General features: G+C 40.5%; 1 protein-coding gene across 5 annotated transcripts in view; it reads right to left on the reverse strand.

Moving 5' to 3' along the window:
- Window positions 1–4,788: 4,788 nt before the first annotated feature.
- Window positions 4,789–22,126, reverse strand: part of NOSTRIN (nitric oxide synthase trafficking) — a 60,237-nt gene continuing 42,899 nt past the window's right edge. For all 5 annotated transcript variants that reach the window (XM_058714877.1, XM_058714876.1, XM_058714878.1 and 2 more), the window contains 8 exons: window positions 20,103–20,201; window positions 19,882–20,007; window positions 16,147–16,255; window positions 15,200–15,288; window positions 11,997–12,122; window positions 10,969–11,068; window positions 9,789–9,878; window positions 4,789–6,957 (listed from right to left, as the gene is read on the reverse strand). In XM_058714877.1, coding sequence (XP_058570860.1) covers window positions 6,821–6,957; window positions 9,789–9,878; window positions 10,969–11,068; window positions 11,997–12,122; window positions 15,200–15,288; window positions 16,147–16,255; window positions 19,882–20,007; window positions 20,103–20,201 — 876 coding nt within the window. In that variant the 3' untranslated portion in view covers window positions 4,789–6,820. The remainder of the gene's footprint in view (window positions 6,958–9,788; window positions 9,879–10,968; window positions 11,069–11,996; window positions 12,123–15,199; window positions 15,289–16,146; window positions 16,256–19,881; window positions 20,008–20,102; window positions 20,202–22,126) is intronic.

Consider the following 22,126-nt stretch of genomic DNA (forward strand, 5'->3'; position numbering starts at 1 on the left):
TGTCAGCACAGAACCCAATTCAGATCCTCTGTCCCCCTCTCTCTGTCCCTCCCCTGCTCATCCTCTGTCTCAAAATAAATAAATAAACTTAAAAACAAACAAATAATAAATAAAATGGAATCCAAACGGGGTAGACTAATTTTGTAATAAAATGAACAATGAGATCTTTAAAAATTAAATTAAAAAAAATATTAAAAGGGGCAGATGGCTCAGTTGTTTGAACGTTTGACTCTTGATTTTGGCTCAGGTCATGATCCCAGGATTGTGGGATCAAGCCCCATGTTGGGCTCCACATTTAGCATGGAGCCTGCTTGGGATTCTCTCTCTCTCTCTCTCCTTCTGCCCCTCTCTCTGCTCATGCTCCCTCTCTCTAAAAGTAATAATAATAGAAAAAAATTTAAAAAATTAAACTCAATCACTACACTGTTCAAGTTAAAAAATAATTGGCACAGAATCTGCTAAAATGTTCAAATGCATTAAAAATTTCAATTTCCCAGCTGATGAGGATTACAAAGTTACTCTCCTCCAACTCAGAAAATTCCTAGACAGAGACAATTAGTTCTGTTTTGATTTGTGTACCGTGACAGCAAATTGCCTATTTTGCTATTCCCTTGCATAGTGTGTCTGGCACAAAGTAGAAGCTTAAGAAATACCTGTTAATGTTGAGCACACCGTCCAGACTCAATAGAAAATTATTTAATAGGAAATCAAAATTAAGCCTTTGAAAAGGAGCTAACTTGTTCAATAATACCTGCAGCTGTGTTGCCGCTATCTTCAGCCATTTTTAGGTGATAAAGATGGCCCTGCAGGCGACTCTTGACTTAATGACGAGCTAATAGAGAATAAGATTCATTCCGAATAAAGAGTTTCATCTAAGTAGAAATAGAGTCCAGTTGTCAAGTAAACTGGAGGAAATAGAAGCTATTTAAAATCAGCCCCTTTCTTGGTTATCGTTAAATACATCATGGTGAGAAGCGTGAACACTCTATGATGTGGTTTGATGTGAAGAATGTTTAGAGTTTCGTCACGTTTCCCGTTCTCTTAGCAACCAGCTGGAAGCAGCTGAGGATAAGGTCTTTCATTTGAAAGAGGCAACATATGAGATTCAAAGTATAATGATAAATCTTGAATAATTTGTGAAAATTTCTGTTTGCCAGCATCAAAATGGTGTTGTGGAAAAATCTGAGAATTAAGATGTGGTCCCGTCTGTGGTACCTGATCTTAAGCGAGTCATTTAATCTTTTTGAGTTTCAGCTATACTGTACTATGGTAGTTTCCCAAACTTGCCATTTTCTTTTCTGTTGATCAGGTCAAGGAAGTTTGCTTGTATTCTCAGTTAACTAAAAGTAATTATCATGGGGGCACCTGGGTGGCTCAGTCAGTTAAGCGTCTGACATGGTTCAGGTCATGATCTCATGGTTCGTGGGTCCTAGCCCCACATTGGGATCTGTGCTGACAGCTCAGAGCCTGAAGCCTGCGTTGTGTGCTGTGTCTCCCTCTCTGTCTGCCCCTCCCTCTCTCGTGCTCGGTCTCTCAAAAATAAACATTAAAAATTAAATTAAATTAAAATAATTATGAATGTTTGTTAATGTTATCATGTTTTTTCTGCATCTATATAGATTTTCATCTTTAATCTGTCAACATAGTGATTTATATCAATAGATTTTTTTTTTTTTTTTAATATTGAATCAACCCTGCCTTCCTGGAACAAATCCAATTATCCATGATGTGCAATCTTTTTTTTTCAATAGTGTTGGATTCAGTTTGTGAATATTCTGTTTAAATTTTTATATCTATAGCCATAAATGAGATTGGCTTATAATTTTCCTTTGTATATTAACTTTGGTTTTGGTATTAAGGTTATCCTACACCCTCAAACCTTGAAAATAGTTCAGGTGTGTTCCTTTTTTTTTCTCCTTCCTGAAAAAGTCTGAATGAGATTATCTGTTTTTGAACTCACCTACGGAACTATCTGGCCTGTGTTTTCTTTGTAGAAAGATATATTTTGCAAATACTCATTAAATGTCTTTAATAGTAATTACATTATCCAGTTATATTTTGTTTCTTGAGTGAGTTTTGATAATGCATATTTTTTGAGAATTTTGTCTTTTGGGTTTGCTTTTCTACAAATTTATTGTTGTAAAGTTGTTGATAGTATGTGATTTTAGCTTTTAGGTATCTGCTGTAGTATGTCCACTTTTACCTTATAAATAATATTTTTTATGCTTTTTTCTCTTAATTCTGCCAAAGGTTTGCTCAATTTATTAATCCTTTCAAAGAACCAATCAACAGCTTAATTCAATATTTTATTTTGTTTTCTACTTCATTAACTTTTGCTCTTTCTTTTGTTTTTATTTCCTTTGCTTTATTTGGGTTGATTCTGCTGTTGTTTTTATAAATCCATACTTAGGATACTCAGTTCATTAATTTTAGCCTTTCTACTTTTCCCTAGAGAATTTTTTAAGCTGCTTTCCCAGACTTACAGGTTTTAATATGTAGTAGCTTTCCTATTTTTTATTTCTAATATTTTAAAATTTCTATTAAGATTTCTTCTTTGACCATGGCTTATTTAGAAGTTTGTGTGTGTGTGTGTGTGTACATATATGTGCTTAGGTGTGTGCAGGTGCACATATGTATGTGTTCTCCAAATGCATGTGGTTTTTAAATTATCCTTTCCTTAGTAATTTTTAACTTATATTGTGGTCGGACCGTTCTAGAGACTTGTTCTGTGGCCTAGTGCATGATCAATTGTTGTACTGTATTTATTGTACTGTACTTACCCTTCTTCTTGTGATGTGAGATGATAAAATGCCTACCTGATGAGATAGTGAGATAGATGACATAGGCATTGGTGGCATAGTGTTGTTAAGCTACTATTGACTTTTGATCATAAGTCAGAAGGAGGATTATCTACTCTTAGACCCTGGGTGGTGGGGTGGGGAGTAAAGGGGAATGGATTGTGAGGGGAGAGCTGTTTGCTTCTCATTCTCTAGTATCAAGATAGGGACCATACCAGGCTTTCTTCTGCTAACAAGAATATCAAGTAAGTGGCTGAGAAAGAAGAGGAGTCTCTTGTGAGGGGGTGTAATGTAGTCCAAAGTGTTCCTTCTTCCCTGGGCCAAGAGTGAGCATGTGACAGAAGAGGAAAGGAGCAGCCCTCACAATGGAGAAAGCCTTGTTGGGCACAGTCCCCAGCAACACTCATCTTTAAAAACTTATTGGACCAAAAGGAAGGGATATTTCTTTTTTTAGAGCGGCCTTCCTGGGTACGTGGTATTCTCCACTTTCTCCTTCAACAGTGCTCCTTCCGCGGTGCGTCTGTAGTTTAGACACTATTCTCAGGATTCATTCAAGTGAGTCAGTGGTTCTCAAGCTTCAATTTGCACTAGAAACACCTAACCCACAGACGTCAGTGTTTCTGGCCTCGGGTAAAGTATGGGCTGACATTTTGCATTTCTAACTTAGTCCAAGGTTATATCGGTGCTGCCGGTCCCAGCACCGCAGTCGGAGAATTACTGCAGCAAGCACTGAGCCATTTGCCCCAGTGTCAGAAAAACCCAAGTTACAAGCCAGCTGAGACTGAGCTCAGTAACACATTTGCCACCTCATATACGTGGCTAGGCAGGTCCCAGTCCTTTCCAGGCACTCCCTTGGTGTGACTCCCTATGTAGTCCCCAGATCTCTATCATTAGTCCTGAGCTGTGGAATCAAGGTCTTTCTCTGGCCAGTTCGGTTTGCTTCCACGCCCAGGTCGGCTTCTCCTTATCCTGAAAGAGTATTTCACTCGAACTCTGTGCAAGTCTCTTTATTCCAAACTCTGGCCGGTTGGCGGAAGCTGCTTTCCTCCCATTGCCGTGACCCCCCCCCCCCCCCAGGGGATGGCCACTGGAATGTCCCGCTTAGGCACATTTCCCCAGCTGCAGGCACCCACAGGTCCACCTAGTTTCCCTAAACCGAGCTCCCGGCTAAAGCGCAACCTGGATTCTCTGGCTTGGTAGTTTATCGTCCATGGTGCTTGTGATTGGGAGTGGGAGGCCTGGCATCCTTGGCTCAGCAGGGCTCTGCACTCTGGATCACAGCTTCCCAGAATCTCTGACACTATCCTTGTAGCTCTATCCGAGTAGCTGCACTCCCTTGCAAAAGATTTCCTGCTCTTCTCTGCTGTGTCCCCAACCCTGGTCCGAGTCCAGTCCCACCGGTTTGTAGGCCCCCTGCCCCCACCTCCAAGCATATCTGCCCTGGGATTATACACGCTTCCTGTGTAACACTGCAAAGAACAATAGGACATGTTATTTGATCCTAATGCACTTTTCTTGCTCTAGGTCGGGCTGATTAGAACCCCAAGGCCATTAAGACTTTGAGGGAGGAGGGTTTTTTGGGGGGAGGGGAGAACAAAGTTACCCTCTGCTCAAATTACTGAGCAGTTAAAGCCTTATAATACTGTGCAATAAAATTTACTTTACCCTAACCTGGATATTACTTTTTGATAGATCGGAAGGCACTTTAAGTGATAAAATTGCTTTTTGTCATTATAAATATTAATTATTATGGGTAATTGAAAATGCAAAAAAAATGAAATTCATAGATCTTTCTGGTTGATACCATGATAGATGTATCAGTTTGCATTCTACTAGAAAGAAGATAAAGTAGAAAAATGCCTTGTGATGTTTTCAGTGGCTCAGACCCCTTCTGCCTATATTTCAGGTTGTTAATGTTGCTAAAAACTTCCTGAGATATGGAACTGAATAGTGTAGTGTAATTATGAAAGCCCAATAAAGAGTTTAAAAGTATGAATATTAAAAATTATTTTATTCTGTATGGAAGGCTTTTGTACATCATTAATCTTCACAATATACATTTAATTTTTATCTAAATATAAGGGCTACCATTCCTACCTGTCCAATCGGAAAATTCTTGCCCTACTGAAAGGATATTCAACAAGTCTGTCCTACCCGACTGTATTTGTATATATAGTTTCCCTATAGTATTTCTTTGAGGTTTAAATATTATATAACACAGATGCAAAAAGAATTTTCAGCAACATTACAAAACAGGAAAATCATTTATGTTTTCACAAAGTAAAACTGACTTATGAAGAAAGAGGGGCGTCCTTCTTTGAAAATTGCTTCCAGTGAGTTTCAGGGCCCAACCACCATTATCATCACTTTCTCTACACAAATGATCCATTGTAGGCTGCAGTCAATTGCTACACAATTTTTTATACATCAAGGCTTAATGGAAAGAAGTAAGATGAAGAGGAAATATAAATTCAAATTTTCTGTTCATGGTCTAATGGCCTATTATTCAGCCAACTTTCTACATGTAGAAAGCCTTCATTAGTACACCATTAAGGGTGACATTAAAACTTCTGATCTGCTCTTCTAGGCTGTAAGTTATGTCTCACATAACAAACTTTACTTGAGCTCCTTCAGGTCTGGTATCTCTATCTATAAATATCTCTATGTGTTCATTATATCCTGCTATAGGAGTGCAGTGGTGCAGAGTATAAAAAACATAGGTGCCTTGGTTTGAAAAGTTCCTTTTTGAAAGTGCAAAATTTAATTAAAAATAAAGATGTAGGTGGCAGGACAGTAATGGAATGGATTTTAGTTACTCTAATGTCAGACTATTAGGCACAATAGTAAACATGCCCAGATGTCTCTATCAACACCAGGACCTTCCACTCAATAGAGTGTGATCTCCAGGCTGACTTAGGTCATTTTCTGAAAGATGCTGCTGAACCACTTCTCTCCATTTTAAAATGTTCCCCTTGGGAAGAATTTGAGGCCTACCCTGTCTCATCCCCAACCTCTACCCATTAGAGGGCATTTGAGGAAGGAGCATAAAACTGCTTCTCTCTAAATATTCCATTTTAACCGTAAATGTTGATTTCCAGAACTTTCCATCCAGAGAGACTCATTAGCGTTTAAGGTTCCTTTCACTAGGAAGCTGCTGAGGATATTCTCTTCACACTGACTAATTGGGAAGTGCGAGTTTCGTACCTCTAAATTGGTATATGAAGTTTCCAAATGGACAAGGAGGCAAGAGTTTTCAGGCACTGTCTCCTTCCTAACCCTTTCCTATCCACCTTGCTCTCGCTTTCAGATTCCAAACCATCTCTGGCTCACACCTGATCTCACTTCTAATAGAAGTTCCGGTTGTGCATAGAAGGTGTACAAGAAGCCACTACATCAGAAGGTTGGCTCAGGATGGGGCTCTGTTCTACACTGAGCTTCACCTAGTATCCAGACCTCTTGTCTAGCATCCCCTCTCCTGATCATAAGGACTCTTGGCCTCAGCTCCTGATTCTTTATTCTACCCTCTCCTAACCTGGGCCTATCTCCCAGGGGTCTTATCTGCCACGGCTCTGCTGAACTCTTCTTCTCAGACTTAATCTGTTCTTCCTTGTCTCCCAGACACTGCCTGACCCCTCACAGGCCTGCTCTGGCCTGTTGGCACACGATCCAGATGAAAAAGACATCTAAATCCTAATCTCTGTGGCACTACCAGAAAACTATGTGACTTCAGACAAGTGGCTGAATGATCTGAGCTCTGTCTCTCTGTGTGTGACATCAGGGGCTGTGTTGGGGCATCTCTAGGGTCTCCTAGGATTCGAAAACTCTAGGAACTGCAGGGTCTCTTTCTTTTCTCCCTTTGCTCTCCATCTTCTAACTCTGTTTCAGGCAAATAAGCAGGAGTGCAAAGTGCCATGACACACAGGGAGGACACCGTTACCTATTTGTAAAGATTACAGCATTTATCTTTATTTGCACTGCATTGTGAAGTTTACGGACTAAGGCGGCATGTTCGGAATCTTGTCTTACGTCTGCGTAGCCGGGTTCCCAGCATTTGAAGGGAGCTCCTCCACGTAAGCGGCAGGAAAATGACCCCTTTTTCCGTTCAAAGAACCAAACCACCATCCTTCTTCTTCTTTCTTGTATATAGTCACAATGTCGCCTGTAAAAATGCACATTTAGTTAGACAAACAGGTCTCTGCCATTTAAGCACAAGCCTGAATCCAGTTGGTAAAACAATTTTAAGGAGATTGTGCCTTCAAGGAGTTACTTGTTAGCATCGGTCTCTGCACATGATTTAGGTAAAGCCAAACTTATTGAACAACTCTGTGTGAAGCAGGCATAATGCAGAGAATATTAAAAAGCATAAGATAACGAGCAATCAAAGTTGTGCCATAAAATAGTTTCATTAAAAACGAATGGCATTGGGGCCCCTGGGTGGCTCAGTCGCTTAAGCGTCCGACTTCAGCTCAGGTCATGACCTCACAGTTCCCGGGTTCGAGCCCTGCATTAGGCTCTGTGCTGACAGCCTGGAGCCTGGAGCCTGCTTTGGATTCTGTGTCTCCCTCTCTCTTTGCCTCTCCCCTGCTTGCACTCTGTCTCTCACTCTCTTCTCTCTCTCTCTCTCTCTCAAAAATAAACAAACATCAAAAATTAAAAAAAAAAAAACAGAATCATGTTGGATCATATATCCTTCTCATGCTGGATGGCTCACGTCAGATACAGCTTGTCATCAAACTCTTTTTTTGGTGTCTGTGTGTTAAGGGTTTCTCATGTTGGTGGCCAAGACAGTCTGCTATGGTGACTATTATGTCTCAGCTATCAGACTTTTCTTTAGATCAAGATGGCTTCCCTCCATTACATGTGCCAATTTCACAGTCCAAAGTTCCATCTCATAGCTTTGCACAGAAACTTAACCCCCCATTCAGCAATTTTGGTAAGTTTAATAAAATGTCAATTTGAAGACAATACTTTTTAAAGCAATGATTCAAATAGAATTCCTAAGAAACACATTGCCCTTCTCTAATTCCCTCTCTTTTAGCAAATACTATTCTGATATTAATAACCCTAAAAGCTTAACCATAGATGCCCCCAAATACTCTGGCTAAATCCTTCCCTTGTGAGAAAGAGTCCTTCCTCTCTGGCTGCTTTCTGCACATCAGAGTAGAAACATCCACTTCCTTCGTGATGCAAGAGAGCTCCTTGACCTTGAGCGTCATTCTGAGGTCATTTTTTAGTCTTTCTTCCATTCATTTTCTTCCCCAGTGATTTTCTTTCTTAGGCAAAGGAGACTGTCCACATCCACCCCTACTATCTCACCTCACTCATAAATCACTTTTTATTCTTAAAGATCATTTTCAGCCTACATTCTACCTCCAATGAATTCTCTCAAGTCAGCAGACTGACACAGTCCACTACCAGCAATTCAAACAAATAATTTAAAATCTTGTTGCCAGCTTTCTGAAGCCTCCAATGGCTCCTTTTATTTAAAGAACTCATTTATAGGGGTGCCTGGGTGACTCTTAGGTCATGATCTCACAGTCATGAGTTCAAGCCCTACATCGGGCTCTGTGCTGACAGCTCAGAGCCTGGAACCTGCTTGGGATTCTGTGTCTCCCTCTCTCTCTGCCTGCCCCCTCGTTCACACTCTGTCTCTCTCTCTCTCAAAAATAAATAAACATTAAAAAATGTTTTAATAAATAAAGAACCCACTTACGAGATAAAGTATAAGTAGACTTTGCTGCCAACAGAGAACTGAAGACAAAGAAGATAATAAGTTTTTTGTGTAACTATGTACCTCAAACTCAGGCCCTGGGGTCTAGGTGGCATCTGGGAAATGTGTTTTTCATTCACATGGAAAGTGGGAATACAGCATTTCATTTACCTACTGCTGTAGGTAACCTTATGATGATGTGACTTCTCTAACACTTCCAACTTTAGGTAAAGGCAACATTGATTTAAGATGAACAGAGGAGAGGGTCTACTATATTACCCTTTTTCTTATCTTTATTTCTTTCTGAACTAGAAGGAGAAGTAGTCGCTGAAGAAATCTGACCAGCAAACTGAAAAGGAAGCACCCGTTAACCAAGAGCAAAGACATGGTGTCCCTGTTGTATGGCTGCAAAATCCATCACGACTTCCTGTTGGCTCTGGACACCATGTCCTGCTTGCAGGTAAACAGCTCTCTCCTACAATACAACCCTTTCTCACTAACCATTTCATCTCCAGATCTCAGCTTTAACATCCAAATATGGTTGTTAATCGGACACACAAGGAAAGTTGAGGCTAGTGGCTGTTTCTTATTTAATGCTGAGGTTTAGGTAGCCTATGACAGCATACCTTTCCATGTTCATCAAAAATCTGTGACACAGAGAAAGGGGTTGTTTCCTTAGATTGGCCATAAAACTCTGTTCTAAGGGATAAGTGGGAGAAACATTAAGCTGGAAGTCCTCTGACCTGGCTTCTAGAATTCGAGCTTACCCTAAGCCATGAAAGGAAGTCATTTCACATTCTTGTGTGTTTAGTTTTCTGAAAAGGAAAAAGGTGAGGCTACCCTTCTAGTAACTTTCCATTACTGACATTCTCGCCCAGGTTAGCCCTGTGATAAAAAGCATGACTCTGGGTTTCTGAGATCAAAGCATGTTCTACCACTTCCTGTAACTTTAGCCAAAGTACTTAACGTTTCTATGCCTTAGTCTCCTCAACAATAAAATGGGAATAAATAATACCTACCTCACAGGGCTTTTATGAACATTAAATGGGACAACGTGCTTGTAGCAATATCTAGCACTCAGTAAACATGGAATAAATGTTAGCTATTTTTACTATGTGACTCTTATTTTTGATGTGCTTTATCTTTATTTTCTAAGAAGGGTCATTATAAACCTGAAATGATTTGATGTTGTAGTAACTTTTAAGGCTGTTGTAACAAAGACAGGAGTTTTAGTCAAATCAAATGGGAAGGCAGTCAAACTATTTGAAAATGATTCTTACCTTTTTCCAAATTTAATTCATCATCTTGTCTGGCTTGGAAAGAATATAAAGCCTTGCAAAGACCACTGCCGAGCTGGGCTACACCAGACGCTGAAAGTTGGATCCAGTAATAATTAGTAACGCTGTGTCAGTAGGCAAGATGAATATGATGGGAAGCTCTTCAGTTATTGAATAGTGTGGTGCTGAGCTTAAATATACTGACATCTTCTCAAAGGGAAAGTTTATAATTTCACATAATCTTCGTTCCTGGGTATAGTAACCATTTATGACATACCTACTGTGTATATGGACTATGTATATTCTATAATCAAAAACTATATCATAGTACGGAAAATAATGAGTCTGGAGAAAAAACAATGAAGATGACAGTTTAAAGTTGTTTCCCACATGAACTTGTCAACACCAGTTAGCTAGTATGTGTGGTAGTTGAAGCATATTTTGGAAAACATACACCAGTTTTGCCATTCAGGCATAGATCAGAGCCAGCTAGCGCACGTGTTTGTTACCACCCTCCCTAGGTACTGATGGAACTATTTCTTAATGCGATCGTGAGTCTTTAATACACCAAGTGGACCATAACGTCCTGGGTTTTACTGAAACTCTTTTCACCAACTTCTCATCTAGAAACTTGAGAATCAAGGTTATGGTAACTATAGTTAACAAGGGACAATGGTAGGGTGTGTGTGTGAGTGTGTGTGTGTGAGCTTGTATCTGTGTGTTGAAAGGTGAAATGTGGTGGGTGTGAGCTGGCAAATGGCTAATATAAGGCAGCTGAATAAAGGGAGTAAGTAGGGTTGGGATCACCGTGTTTCTCACAGAAAGGACAGGATTTCCATGGAAGTTTGGAGGAGGCAGTGGAGACAGAACTCCTCACAAGGGTTTGAGGTTGAATGTAAGGACAGCAGATGCAGACTGTCTGAATAACACGGATGCCAGTCATCGAAGGTACCTTCTCACATCATACATTTTTTCCTCAACCCTCCACTTTTTGACTCCTTCCCAAATTTTGGATAACATCTGCACAGAAAGCTACAGATACCAACAAATGAATCAGTCCTAACTGAAATGCAAATTTCTTTGAGCTGATATATGCCCAAAGGATTCTGAAAATAAAATGTAAATGTAGCAACGTGCTTTACCGATAGAACCCTCCCCCAGATTATTGTGGGCCTGGGATTACCTGCAGATGAAGCACTCGGGATTCTCTGCCCACCACAAGATGCCCTGCTCACCTTCATCAGAAAAGGCCGAGATATTTTCACATAACTATGTGTCTGTTGCTGTTTAAATTGTTAAAAAAAAAAAAAAAGTCATTTTTAACAACACTGTCATCAAAAGTATTTATGAGAAGTAACTCTTCCACAGCTGTTTTCCTAAGGAATTTGTTTTTTTAATTTCGGGGGGGGGGGGAGAGTATAAATGAATTATTCAATAGTTTTAAAAACTCTACCATAAAGCTTTCTTATTTCTAAAGCCTTAATATTTTCAGAATTAGACAATTACCGCATTTTACACCCTGTGTTTGCAATTCTGACGTGCACCTCGAGGTCAAATAACGTTCACAGCATTACTTCTACAAATTCAACTTTAATTGGCTTTAATGCAAGTGAAATTGCCATGACTCAATCTGCCATGATTGTGACCATTTTAGAGCTGAGTTTCATGGAAAGAGAAAAGTCCTCTTACCACAAGGTGGTTACAGCTCCCCCTTCTGATTGGAAATGGAAAACAGCTGCAAGGTAGAGTGACCCACATATATGCACATGCTCATTATCAATCCTTATAGTGTATCACCAGGAAAATACACCAGTGTGAATTTTTTAAATTATGCTCACACTTTATCCACGTCATGTATTATGTGAAATGGATGAGACTAGAGTATATCACAAAATCTAACAATTTAGGCACATAGACATTTTATTCTAGAGGCATGTTCAAAGAATAAAGTTATGTGGAAGATGAAGAAGGAATCCAAAGAATTATTAGCTCCTCATATTTAGTCCACAAAGAATGTATTTATTTGTGATTAACTCTTGTTACTTCACCCAGAAGGAGTAAGAAATAAATTTATCTTAAAATTCCACAACTGGGATTTGGGACATGTGGCACATATAATTCATAATAGCCTTTTTGCCCCGGTACTATTTGAAGCCACTCCATACAGCAAACCCAGTCAAGAAATTACAACCAAATCTCTTAAATTTTTACCTTTTCTTTCCACCTGAAGATGGAGTTACTGCAGGGATGGTTGGGTTGAGGTCTTTGCTCAAGTTCTGCTAACACTGATGACAGTTTGTAGGAGTTTGCTTGCAAAAGGTCTAGTTTCAAGTTGGTCTGTGGATACATCATTTGGCCATGTAAGTAAATTTCTAGAACATGAGGTACGACTGGATGGGTAAAGGGATATCAGGATAACTTCCAAGATGACAAAGAGGTCTAGAAAGGTACACATTCAACTTCATGCAGATATGCACAGAAAATGCTAAAGGGAGCAAAAAGTGGACACTTTCAGTATTTTAAAGGAAAGGCTTAGTTGTGAAGTGCACCGCATTCTGGACTCTTCTATACACAGGGTAAACCAGAAACCTTGATAGATATATTACTCAGTATTTTGTGGCAACAAATAGCTTTACTCTTAGCTATTTTCTGCTGAGCAGTGAGAAAGGGAATAATGAGTGTTGATTGCAGAAGGTAGACTTCCAGAGGCCTTGAAGAACGGATGTTGAACATTGTGCTCAGCATTGTGAACACAACTGAACTTGTATTGATAGAATCAAACTGAAATAGTGTGAGATGGGTTTTGTTGCTGCTGCTGCTGTTATTATTTTTCTTAAAGAGATTCGGTCTTATATTACCCAACAAGTTTGCAGTAACACTTCTGGACACTGGAAACAATGGTCTGGAGTATCTGAGTATAAAAATACGTGAAGCTAGGGGTGTCTGGGTGGCTCAATCAGTTTAGCATCCTGACTCTTGATTTCGTCTCAGGTCATGATCTCACAGTTTGTGAGTTCGAGCCCCACATCAGGCTCCCTGCTGACAGTGCAGAGCCTGCTTGGGATTCTCTGTCTCCTTCTCTCTCTGCCCCTCCCTCGCTTTCTCTGTCTCTGTCACACACACAAATAAATAGATAAACATTTAAAAAAATAAGTGAAGCTAAAGATACACTCCTAGTTCTGAATTTGACCTCCTGTTCTCCATTTGACCTTGAACTAGAAACTTCGTAATAACTTCTTTGTTAAGCTGTGTTCAGTTAGGGTAAACCAAATAACAGAATCTAAACATTGGAAGGGGCCTGCTTATCCAATCTCTTCCTGACCATTATTTCTTCCTTTTCCACATATCCAGCAGGGGGATTCCTAACCCTAACATTCTTGCCAAGGGACCACAACACCTCCGGTTGGACTGAACTGAACTGAACACCTCTGATCGACTACATTGTGGGACAGGCTTACCTAAAATGAAACCAAAACCCACCGCATATCTTCTACCATTAGACCTAGTCTGCATCTGAGAGCATCATAGGACAAATCTCCTTCCTCTCCTATGTGGTGCTCCTTCCAGTGTCTGAAGATAGTATCTATTCTAAATGTATTCAGTTTCCACAACACTTTCTCCTAGAACATGTGTTATTGACATTTTTCTTCTTTCAAATATGGCACTTGAAGGACCAAGAGGCAATGAATTAGGAAGAATTTAAATGAAACAGAGTTTCCTCCTGCAAGAAACCTTCCCTGGGTAGACTTCATGTTACCCATCGGATGCAGGGGTGTGTAGCCAAGTTACACGGATATTTGCCATTCACTGCTCAAAGGTTCATATTTACTCCATCATAAGCACCATTAATTCAGGAGCCAGACCCTCTCGGACCTTATACCCTCCACTATGTGGATCAGGCCAGCATGTACCCAGATGATCCCAGTACATGTTCTGTGCTGATAATGATGATGACAAAATTCTATGCAAGAGCAACCAAAGAAATAAACTTACAACTTAACACCATCAAAAAATGCTCCATATGACTTTATTTTGGTAAATACTACTTGCATGGAATTAGAAAACCAAACATTTTGCACTATCACAGAAAATGTTCTACAGACTGCTTTATAATTTCATAAAAACTATAGCCATGTGTCACTGCAACTATGTTAGAGCTCTGTTCCCAAGTGAACAGAATTCAGGCCTTTCTTTCCCTAAGAGTGTTAGGTTTGTTTTTCCGACAGCACCTCCTCTAAAGGAAGCCTCTGCTAAACAATCGATTAAACTGTACCTGGCTATATCTATCTCCTTTCACCAAAGAACTACTGAAATTACCTGTTTGGACAGAGTTATTAGGTACCTGCTTTCACAAGACAGTTAGTTAGGCTAGGTACAAGGTAAGGACAGCTGGCCCAGCTTCCTATATCCTACAAAACATTGCTAAAGATTTTATCGCTTCCTGAATTCTTCTCATATTAACCCCAGTCAACTTCCTATTTCTGTAATCATAGCAGAAAACCTGTATCTAGCACACATAGTTCATAGCATCTGTTTGCCTTTATTCCTATATAGAATTCACAGCACTTTGCTAACCTCTCTTTCACCTGGGCTCCTCTGAAGCGGCTGCATTGTCCATCACTCCCACAAATGCCTGGGGGCTGCTGAGGTCCAGGCTCTCAGCAAAAAAGCCCAGAGATGCCTCTCTCCCTGCCCTCTCCTGACAGCACCTCCCCTCCCCTCAGAACAACCTCAGCCTCTGAAGTTTTTTCCCTTTTTCTCAGGAGCTTTTGCCATACACCCAGACTACCCCCCTCACTCTGCGCCTCACATCTTTCCGCTCTCCTGTTATTTTCAGAAGACCGTGATGTTCGCTGAGGGATCAGTGGAAAATGGAATCTTCATAGTTACCAGGTTTTCAGCTCTCCTCTGTGCACTGTGCTGACATTTTCTAACCAACACTACATCCTCACAATAACCTTCTGAAGTAGGGACCAATATCCCCATTTTACAGATGAGAAAACTAACGGCGTCCCAAGTCCCTGTAAATGGCAGGGCTGGATCCAGATCCAGACCTTTCTGAATGCAGGTCCTGGTTGTGGCTTTGTGTGTGTGTGTTTAATCACTTTTCCTAAATGGATTAAAGTACACGTGGTTTCCAGACCTTGATGGAATTATTCTATTTTGGGGAATTCTATTTTAGGCACAATTCTTTTCCAGGAAGGACATTAAAGCAAACATTTCTAAGTAGTTGAATTTTTCCGGATCCCTCAAACTGCTCGTCAAGGAGGTGACTATAGGAGCTCTCTTCCTAGAATGTTGTATGTCATGAGAAAAGAAAGGCAAAGAGAGGTCAAATGGGCCCCGAAAACAAGTATTCTAAAAATAACTCTTTCATCATTAAACCTAGGAAGGTGGAATCTGCAAATATTTACCTCGTCCATTAAGGCCGCTGTGATTCTTTGGCTCTCTGTGTCCAAGAAGGCAGAGTTGCTAGAGTAGGATTTCAGCATTTGTTCCAAACCTAGCAATGAAATGATTCTTTGGGTCACCGCTGTCCATCCTGCCCTGGTGGAACACAGCTGAGAGGGGCCACAGGCAGCGGAGCCTGGGCCCAGAGGTGATACCAGGAGGGCTTCCCAATGGCTGAGGCTCTTTCTGCACGTAGTTGTTACTAAATTTTACTGAACCAGTGGCCTGTACCTTCATTTAATGAAATTTGAGAAATGCTGGAGTTAAAAAAAATCTTGATTATTATTTTGCAAGATGAGCTTTTGAATCTCCTTGCAGACCCAGTCCGTGGTCCATTCCCAACACTTCCCACAGTGTTAGGCTCTTCCTCACTATGATATTTAGGTTTCTAAACTTTTCACTCCCTTGGATTTCCTGACAGGGATTACATTTCAACGTGTCGCTCTGGTCCACATAAGATAAGCCCCACATTCCAGAATCACAAGTGTGGGGTCGTTTTTATTATCCGTATCCCTTTAGAGCTGCTTCACATTCTGACATACCTAGCTTCGTCATTTGAAAGGATAGTTTAAAAAGAAACAAGAAAACCAAAAGCTGTGTGCACAGGTTTACCACGTTTTCAACCTAACAAATTGTCCCTCATTCCAGCCATTTCAGAAACAGAGCAATATGCTGCATTTCTGGAAATGGTGACATAGCTCTCTCAAATAGACCAAAGTGTCATTCCCAGCCTGTTTGTGCTCTCCTTTCTTCTTTCCCATTGTTCTTTATTCAGACAAATTAGGTTTGACATAGGATTCTTTAAATGAGATGGTCCCTGCCCCAGTCTGCAAAAGTGGAATCACCCTAACTCTGAAGGAAACCTCCAAGTAGAACACTTATCAGGCCACTCACAGATACAATTACACACCTGCCCGGTCTCTTGAGGCTTTTTCGATATCTTTTTGCAGTCTCAACAGTTTTGATTTTATTGAAGACTCTTGTCGCTCTTTATTCATTGCATTGTTAAGATCTTCTTCCTTTAGGGGGAGAAAATGATGCTTAACAATTTAAGGAGAAAAAAGTAAGGGTTGCTCCTCCTGGCTATACTGATACTTTCACTGATAACTGTATTTAATATTAACTGGACAGGAGAAAAAGAGTAAAAAAGTAAATAAATAAAAGCAAGATAACCTTTGGTTTTATACGGATTGTTCTACTTGTTCTAGGCCTGCTTACTATGGAAACTTCTTGCCCACAGCTTGTCAGTACATAGCCGAGCACTTCCTTAATAGAACACATTATTGTTGAAGAAGAGCCTTACTATAGTTATTTCATAGTTTCTTGATAAGTAAATTGGTTTTTTGGATACATGTTGCTCTCTATTTGTCTTGGTTCCAGTTAGAGTTCTTTAAACGTCCACTGTAGCATCATGTGTTTACCTTGAACCAGGACTGCCTACGGAGTGGAACAAATATCTGTTGTGTTCTGCTTTCTTGGCCAGCTGCTGGGAACACGTGAGCTCTTCCCAGAATGGGTCTATAATTTAGTCAAGCCTTGAAGCATATCATGAAGAGAACTAACAATTCAAGGCCACATTCATTCATGAATGGTGCAGACAGGAATGCGTGACTCAACAAGTGCCAAGGCAAGAAAGTTTCAAGGAGGCTAGAAGACTTCACCAGGATTTTTCAGTCCAGGGAAAAGAAGTCAAAGGGTACCCTGGGTAGGGGAAATGGCTCAAGCCAAAGGATAGAGGGAGGACTGCAAAAAAACGTATCAGGAACAATCAACAGACCAGCCATTTGCTTGAGCAAACATAGTGGAAGGAAAAGTTGTCTTTGTAGTTTAAGCCAGATTTTTGGGCCGAAGTAGAGATTTTATCCTATAAAACGTGAGAAACTAATAACAATACCTGAACTTTCACATACATTATTTCAAGATCTAAATGAGGAAAAAAAAGAGGATGTTAGGGTCAGGTGGCGAGGGGCTGAACATGAGTGTAGCAGAGGGACAGGAACCCGTGGAGAAAGAGGGGACACCAATGACTGAAGATGGCAGTAAAGGAGTCAGGACTAATCCAATATGGAAGGAGAAAAACCAGGATCCTGAAAGTTGGTGGAGAGATCATCACAAAGAAAGGGAGGCATGAGAATTTAGAGCAAAGCAAACAGCTATTATAGAAATAATGAGCTCTAGATAAAAATATTTATATATTGTGATTACATATTATAAAAGTATGTATCTTTATTACATGTGATTCTCACAACAACTCTATGAGGTTGGCTTTATTTCCCCCATTTTACCTGTGACACTCAGAGACATAAATGAAGGCCCAAAGGAAACAGCTTGAAACCCCGCTCTTCTGAGTCCCAGTTCTCTTCCCCATCTGCTCCTACACATGCCTACCCATGGTGGTCGTCACACCCCACATGAGCCCCAATGGAACTGCATGGCTGCCTGCCTCCAACCCTCAGGACTTCCTTGCTGGAGAAATGTACATCACACTCTGGCTCCCATGCCAGGCTAAGACTTCATTTGGGTTGTTTAGGGACACCTATTGTTTACAAATGTATTTCCAGAGATGGATCACTACTGGATCAACTTGAGGCTAGAATATACTGCTGTCCATTAACTTTCTTAAATTTGTCCTTCCCTTCCAAAGATTTTGGAAAGAAGATCAATACTGAAGGTGGCCTATGAAACTTCAGATACAATCTTCTGAGCATGGCCTTATGGTAACCTTGCAAATATTTTCACACTGGTCACCAGCCCCTCAATATCTGTACTCTTATTGGTCTGTCTTACCCTAGTCCATGTACATTTCTTGGCACTAGATATAAACCAGTCTATACTTACTGCTAATGTCTAGTAAGTCAGAATTTGGGAGTGTTTTGCTTTGAGGATATTAAGAAAATCCCGTTTACACATTTAGAGATACAATCCATTCATTTAGACAACAGGTATGTAGTCATCAGCTTTGGTACACAGAAGTTCCATAGAAACCCAAAATTTCCATGGGCGTGGCAATTAAAGATAAACTGTCATGGCTGCCTCCTTACATTTCACTGGAAGCCTAATCAAATTTTCAAGGAGAATGACCCTTATTTTATTGACAAGTTATTCAATAGGGGCACTTTTTTAAAGAGAATAACAAAAATACTTTATTGTACATTTCCCATCTAAGAGGTCACCTATTTAAAAGGATAAAGGAAAAAAAAAAGAAGAGCACTTCCCCCATCAAATCTTCCTTTCCACTCCCATTGCTACCTTTGTTACTGCTCTGAGCAGACATTGCTGTTGCTAATTCACTTCACCGTTGCCAGAATAGGAAAAAAAAGATTTGATTAAAAAATAGGTGGCCACTTATGCCTATTTGGAGGATGGGGAGGGAAAAAGCTGGTCAGGCATCATCTTTGTGCCTCATCTGATGGGCTTTTCCCCTCCCTCATCTTTTATTCCCTGCACAGGACTCCTGGGATGTTGACTTCAGCTACACTTTTAATTCTAGAGCAGGACATGACCAGTAGGCTAGTTCCCTATACAGGGAGAAATGAACCTTCCCAGTCTGGACCTTGAAAGTCTGAATGAAATATAGCAGAAGGCGCAGGGAGGAGCTATGGGGAATTCTTCCTGCAGATTTTGGTAACTAATGGTCACCTTCTAGAACACTGTAATTAAGGGTAACAAGAGGGGAGCAGAAGACAAAATCTTTGAGGCATGATCCAAGAAGACAAAGAATTTACCCCAAGATAACAAAGAGGTTAGATGATTGATCAGTTTTTAGCAAGTTTCATATAATAGTAGAATCACCCAAATGCTCCCAAAATAAGTTTTGTAATATGGTTCAAGATTTTCAAAGGCAAAGACCATGAAGAATGTTGATAATGATTCCCACATTTGAGGAGTCATGCCTTTGTATAATCTCCTCCACTTAAATGTGGGCCATACTTATTGACTTGGTTCTAACAAATAGAATACTAAGAGATGTCACTTCTGAGATTAGCTTATGAAGACTAAATTCCATCTTGGACACTCTAGCTCGGTCTTTTTTGGATCACCAGTTCTGGGGGAAGCAGACATATTGTGACATGTTGTGAACCTCCCATAGGTGGAAAGACCTACATGGCAAGAAGCTGGTATCTCCAGCTACCAGTAGGGAGGGGCCGGAGGCTTGCCATCAGCCACATGAGCTCAGAAGCAGGTCGTCTCTCAGGAGAGCTTTGACATATCAGCACTCCTGGCTGACACCTTGAGCGTGAAGCCATACCTAGATTCCTGACCCATAGAAACTGTGAGATAATAAATGCTTGTTTTAACCAGTTATTCTTGGGGGTAATTGTTATGCAACAATAGACATCCAATATGATATACAGTGATTATTTACAGATCATGAAACATGTCTGCCTGGCATTACTCTTCTATAGAAGACTGAGTATAAAGATTCAGTCTGGAATCCTGTTTAACTTTCCTCCCTTCCAAAGAACACCAAAGACATATTTCTGTTGTCCAGTTTGTAAACCACATACTGTTTTTTATTTATACAGACTATGAAAAAAACAATACTTTCATTTACAATTGCTCTCAATTTTTTTTTTCAAAGTGAATCCCTCAATATATGACTAAGGTGCCCCATTAATGGAACTTCCTTCCATTCCATACTTACAAAGTAATCGGTTAATAGGAACTCAGATTTATTTTCTGTGGATGAGACTGCGGTTTCTTCCATGAGAGCCTGGATGTCTTTTTCAACATCTATCTTGTTGATGGCACAGTGAATCTGAGTGTGACACTGAAAAGCCAAGAAAGCAGAGCAAGTTTACTGAAGAATGTTTCCTGCTGCTTCTTACCATGCATATCAGAAATAGAGAAATCTTTACTACTCACTGTAGTCAGGGTTTGGCCAAAAACAGAAATATGTTGGGTGTACTGGTTTAAGTTATTGTATAATAGTTTAATTCTTTCCTTCTCCAGCTCCAGGATGCTCTGAAAAGGATGGAAAATGGTGTAAGACTGGCCCGTTGTTGTGCAAAACTAATGTTACCTACCAAGCACTGACACATCCGAAGAAAGTCTGAATGAACTGTTATGTGAGTGCCTCTTGTTTATGCCACATCAAGCTGCAGTGGGGGGGAGATTGGTGTATTTCTTGTTTAGCCTTATGTAGGATTGGTTTAACTCACATATGTTCCCCAGGCTGTTTTGGCCCAAAAGGTGTATAGGGTGATGTGGATTACCTGACATTCACAAAAAAAAGGGGAGAAAAGGAATAATTTGAAAAGCATCTGTGAGTCCTAGAGAAGGAGAGTGAAGCCCAGTAAAACCCGTATCCATACCTTGGAAGTGCATTTAGACACTAAATATTTTTAGAACTGTTTATAGTACATACAAGGCATTCTTCTAGCCTCTGCAGGGGCAGGTGAATTTAAGGAAACTATTGAAAAGAGCAGAACCCCAAAGTCTGATCAACTCATAATCCTGACCTAAAATTAGGCCTGGGGGGTCGAAGACCACTGTGTGAAGGTGGGAACATAGCCTTTCCACTTTGTGTGGAATGATAAAAATTCTACTCCTAGAGTCTCGTAACTTTTACCTAGGAAGGGTAAACAAAGGGATGTCACATTTCCCTTGTTGGTCTTAAGATTCTAGAAAAAGTTAGTTATTAGGCTTTTGTCACTCACTGCTAGCTGGGCTGCTGATTGTTTTGAGGAAGTGCAGGGAAATTCAGCTGCTAGGCATTGTGTGAGAAGGCTGGGCCAGATGGGATTCCTAGGCCATGTGGGGGAGGGGGGAGGCTGCTGGGTATGTGCACAGAGGACTTTGGGCTTTGATGGAGGTGGCAGGTGCCCAAGACCACATGCTCATCATCCCATTTTTGTAAGGACAAAGCCTGGGCGTCCCTGCTTTGTTCAGAGGTCAGGTTGGCTGCTCTCACGCCCACCATCCCACCCGACTCCATGCCACACAATAAAGAGGACTCAGCAATAGTCTTTCATGAAGAAGGCTTTGGTCAAATTGGTGGGTAGCATTTCCATAGGAAGTAAGAAGGTCAAGTCCTTCTCAAGGCCTTTGTCAGGGTGGGGGTAGTGCAGGGGTGTGGTCACAAAGATCATTGGGTTCTCCCATCTGCCTCTCTAGGCACATCTATAGGGCCCACTGACCTAATACAGTATGGCAGTCCTTTATATCCCTGTGGTAGATCACATTCACATTCAGTTGTTATTTTATCTATGGTGTATAGTCACTTTAAACTTTTTTAAAAATTTATTTTTTTTAAATTGTGGTAAAACTTGCATAACATAAAACTTACCATTTTAACCACTTTGGAAAATTTTTTTTTCGATGTTTATTTGTTTTTGAGACAGAGAGAGACAGAGCGTGAGTGAGGGAGGGAGGGGCAGAGAGAGGGAGACACAGAATCCGAAGCAGGCTCCAGGTTCTGAGCTGTCAGCACAGAGCTTGACGTGGGGCTCGAACCTACAAGCTGTGAGATCATGACCTGAGCCGAAGTCAGACACTTGACCGACTGAGCCACCCAGGCGCCCCTTAACCACTTGTAAGTGTACACATCAGTGTCATTAAGTACATTCAACATTGTTGTGCGACCATAGTTATCATCCATCTCCAGAACTTTTTTCATCTTGCAAAACTGAAACTCTACCCATTAAACCAAATTCCCCATACCCCTTTTTCCATACCCCCTGTCAATCATCATTCTACTTTATGTCTTCTATGAATTTGACTACCTTCGGTATCTCACATAAGAGGAATCATATAGATTTTGTCCTTTTGTGTCTGGCTAATTTCACCTAGCATGAAGTCTTCAAGGTTTACCCATGAAGCATGTGACAGAATGGCCTTCCTTTTTAAGGCTGAATAATATTCCATTCTATGTATATTCCATGTTTTGT

This window comes from Neofelis nebulosa, chromosome 2 (genome assembly GCF_028018385.1).
Source record: "Neofelis nebulosa isolate mNeoNeb1 chromosome 2, mNeoNeb1.pri, whole genome shotgun sequence".
Classification (NCBI taxonomy): domain Eukaryota; kingdom Metazoa; phylum Chordata; class Mammalia; order Carnivora; family Felidae; genus Neofelis; species Neofelis nebulosa.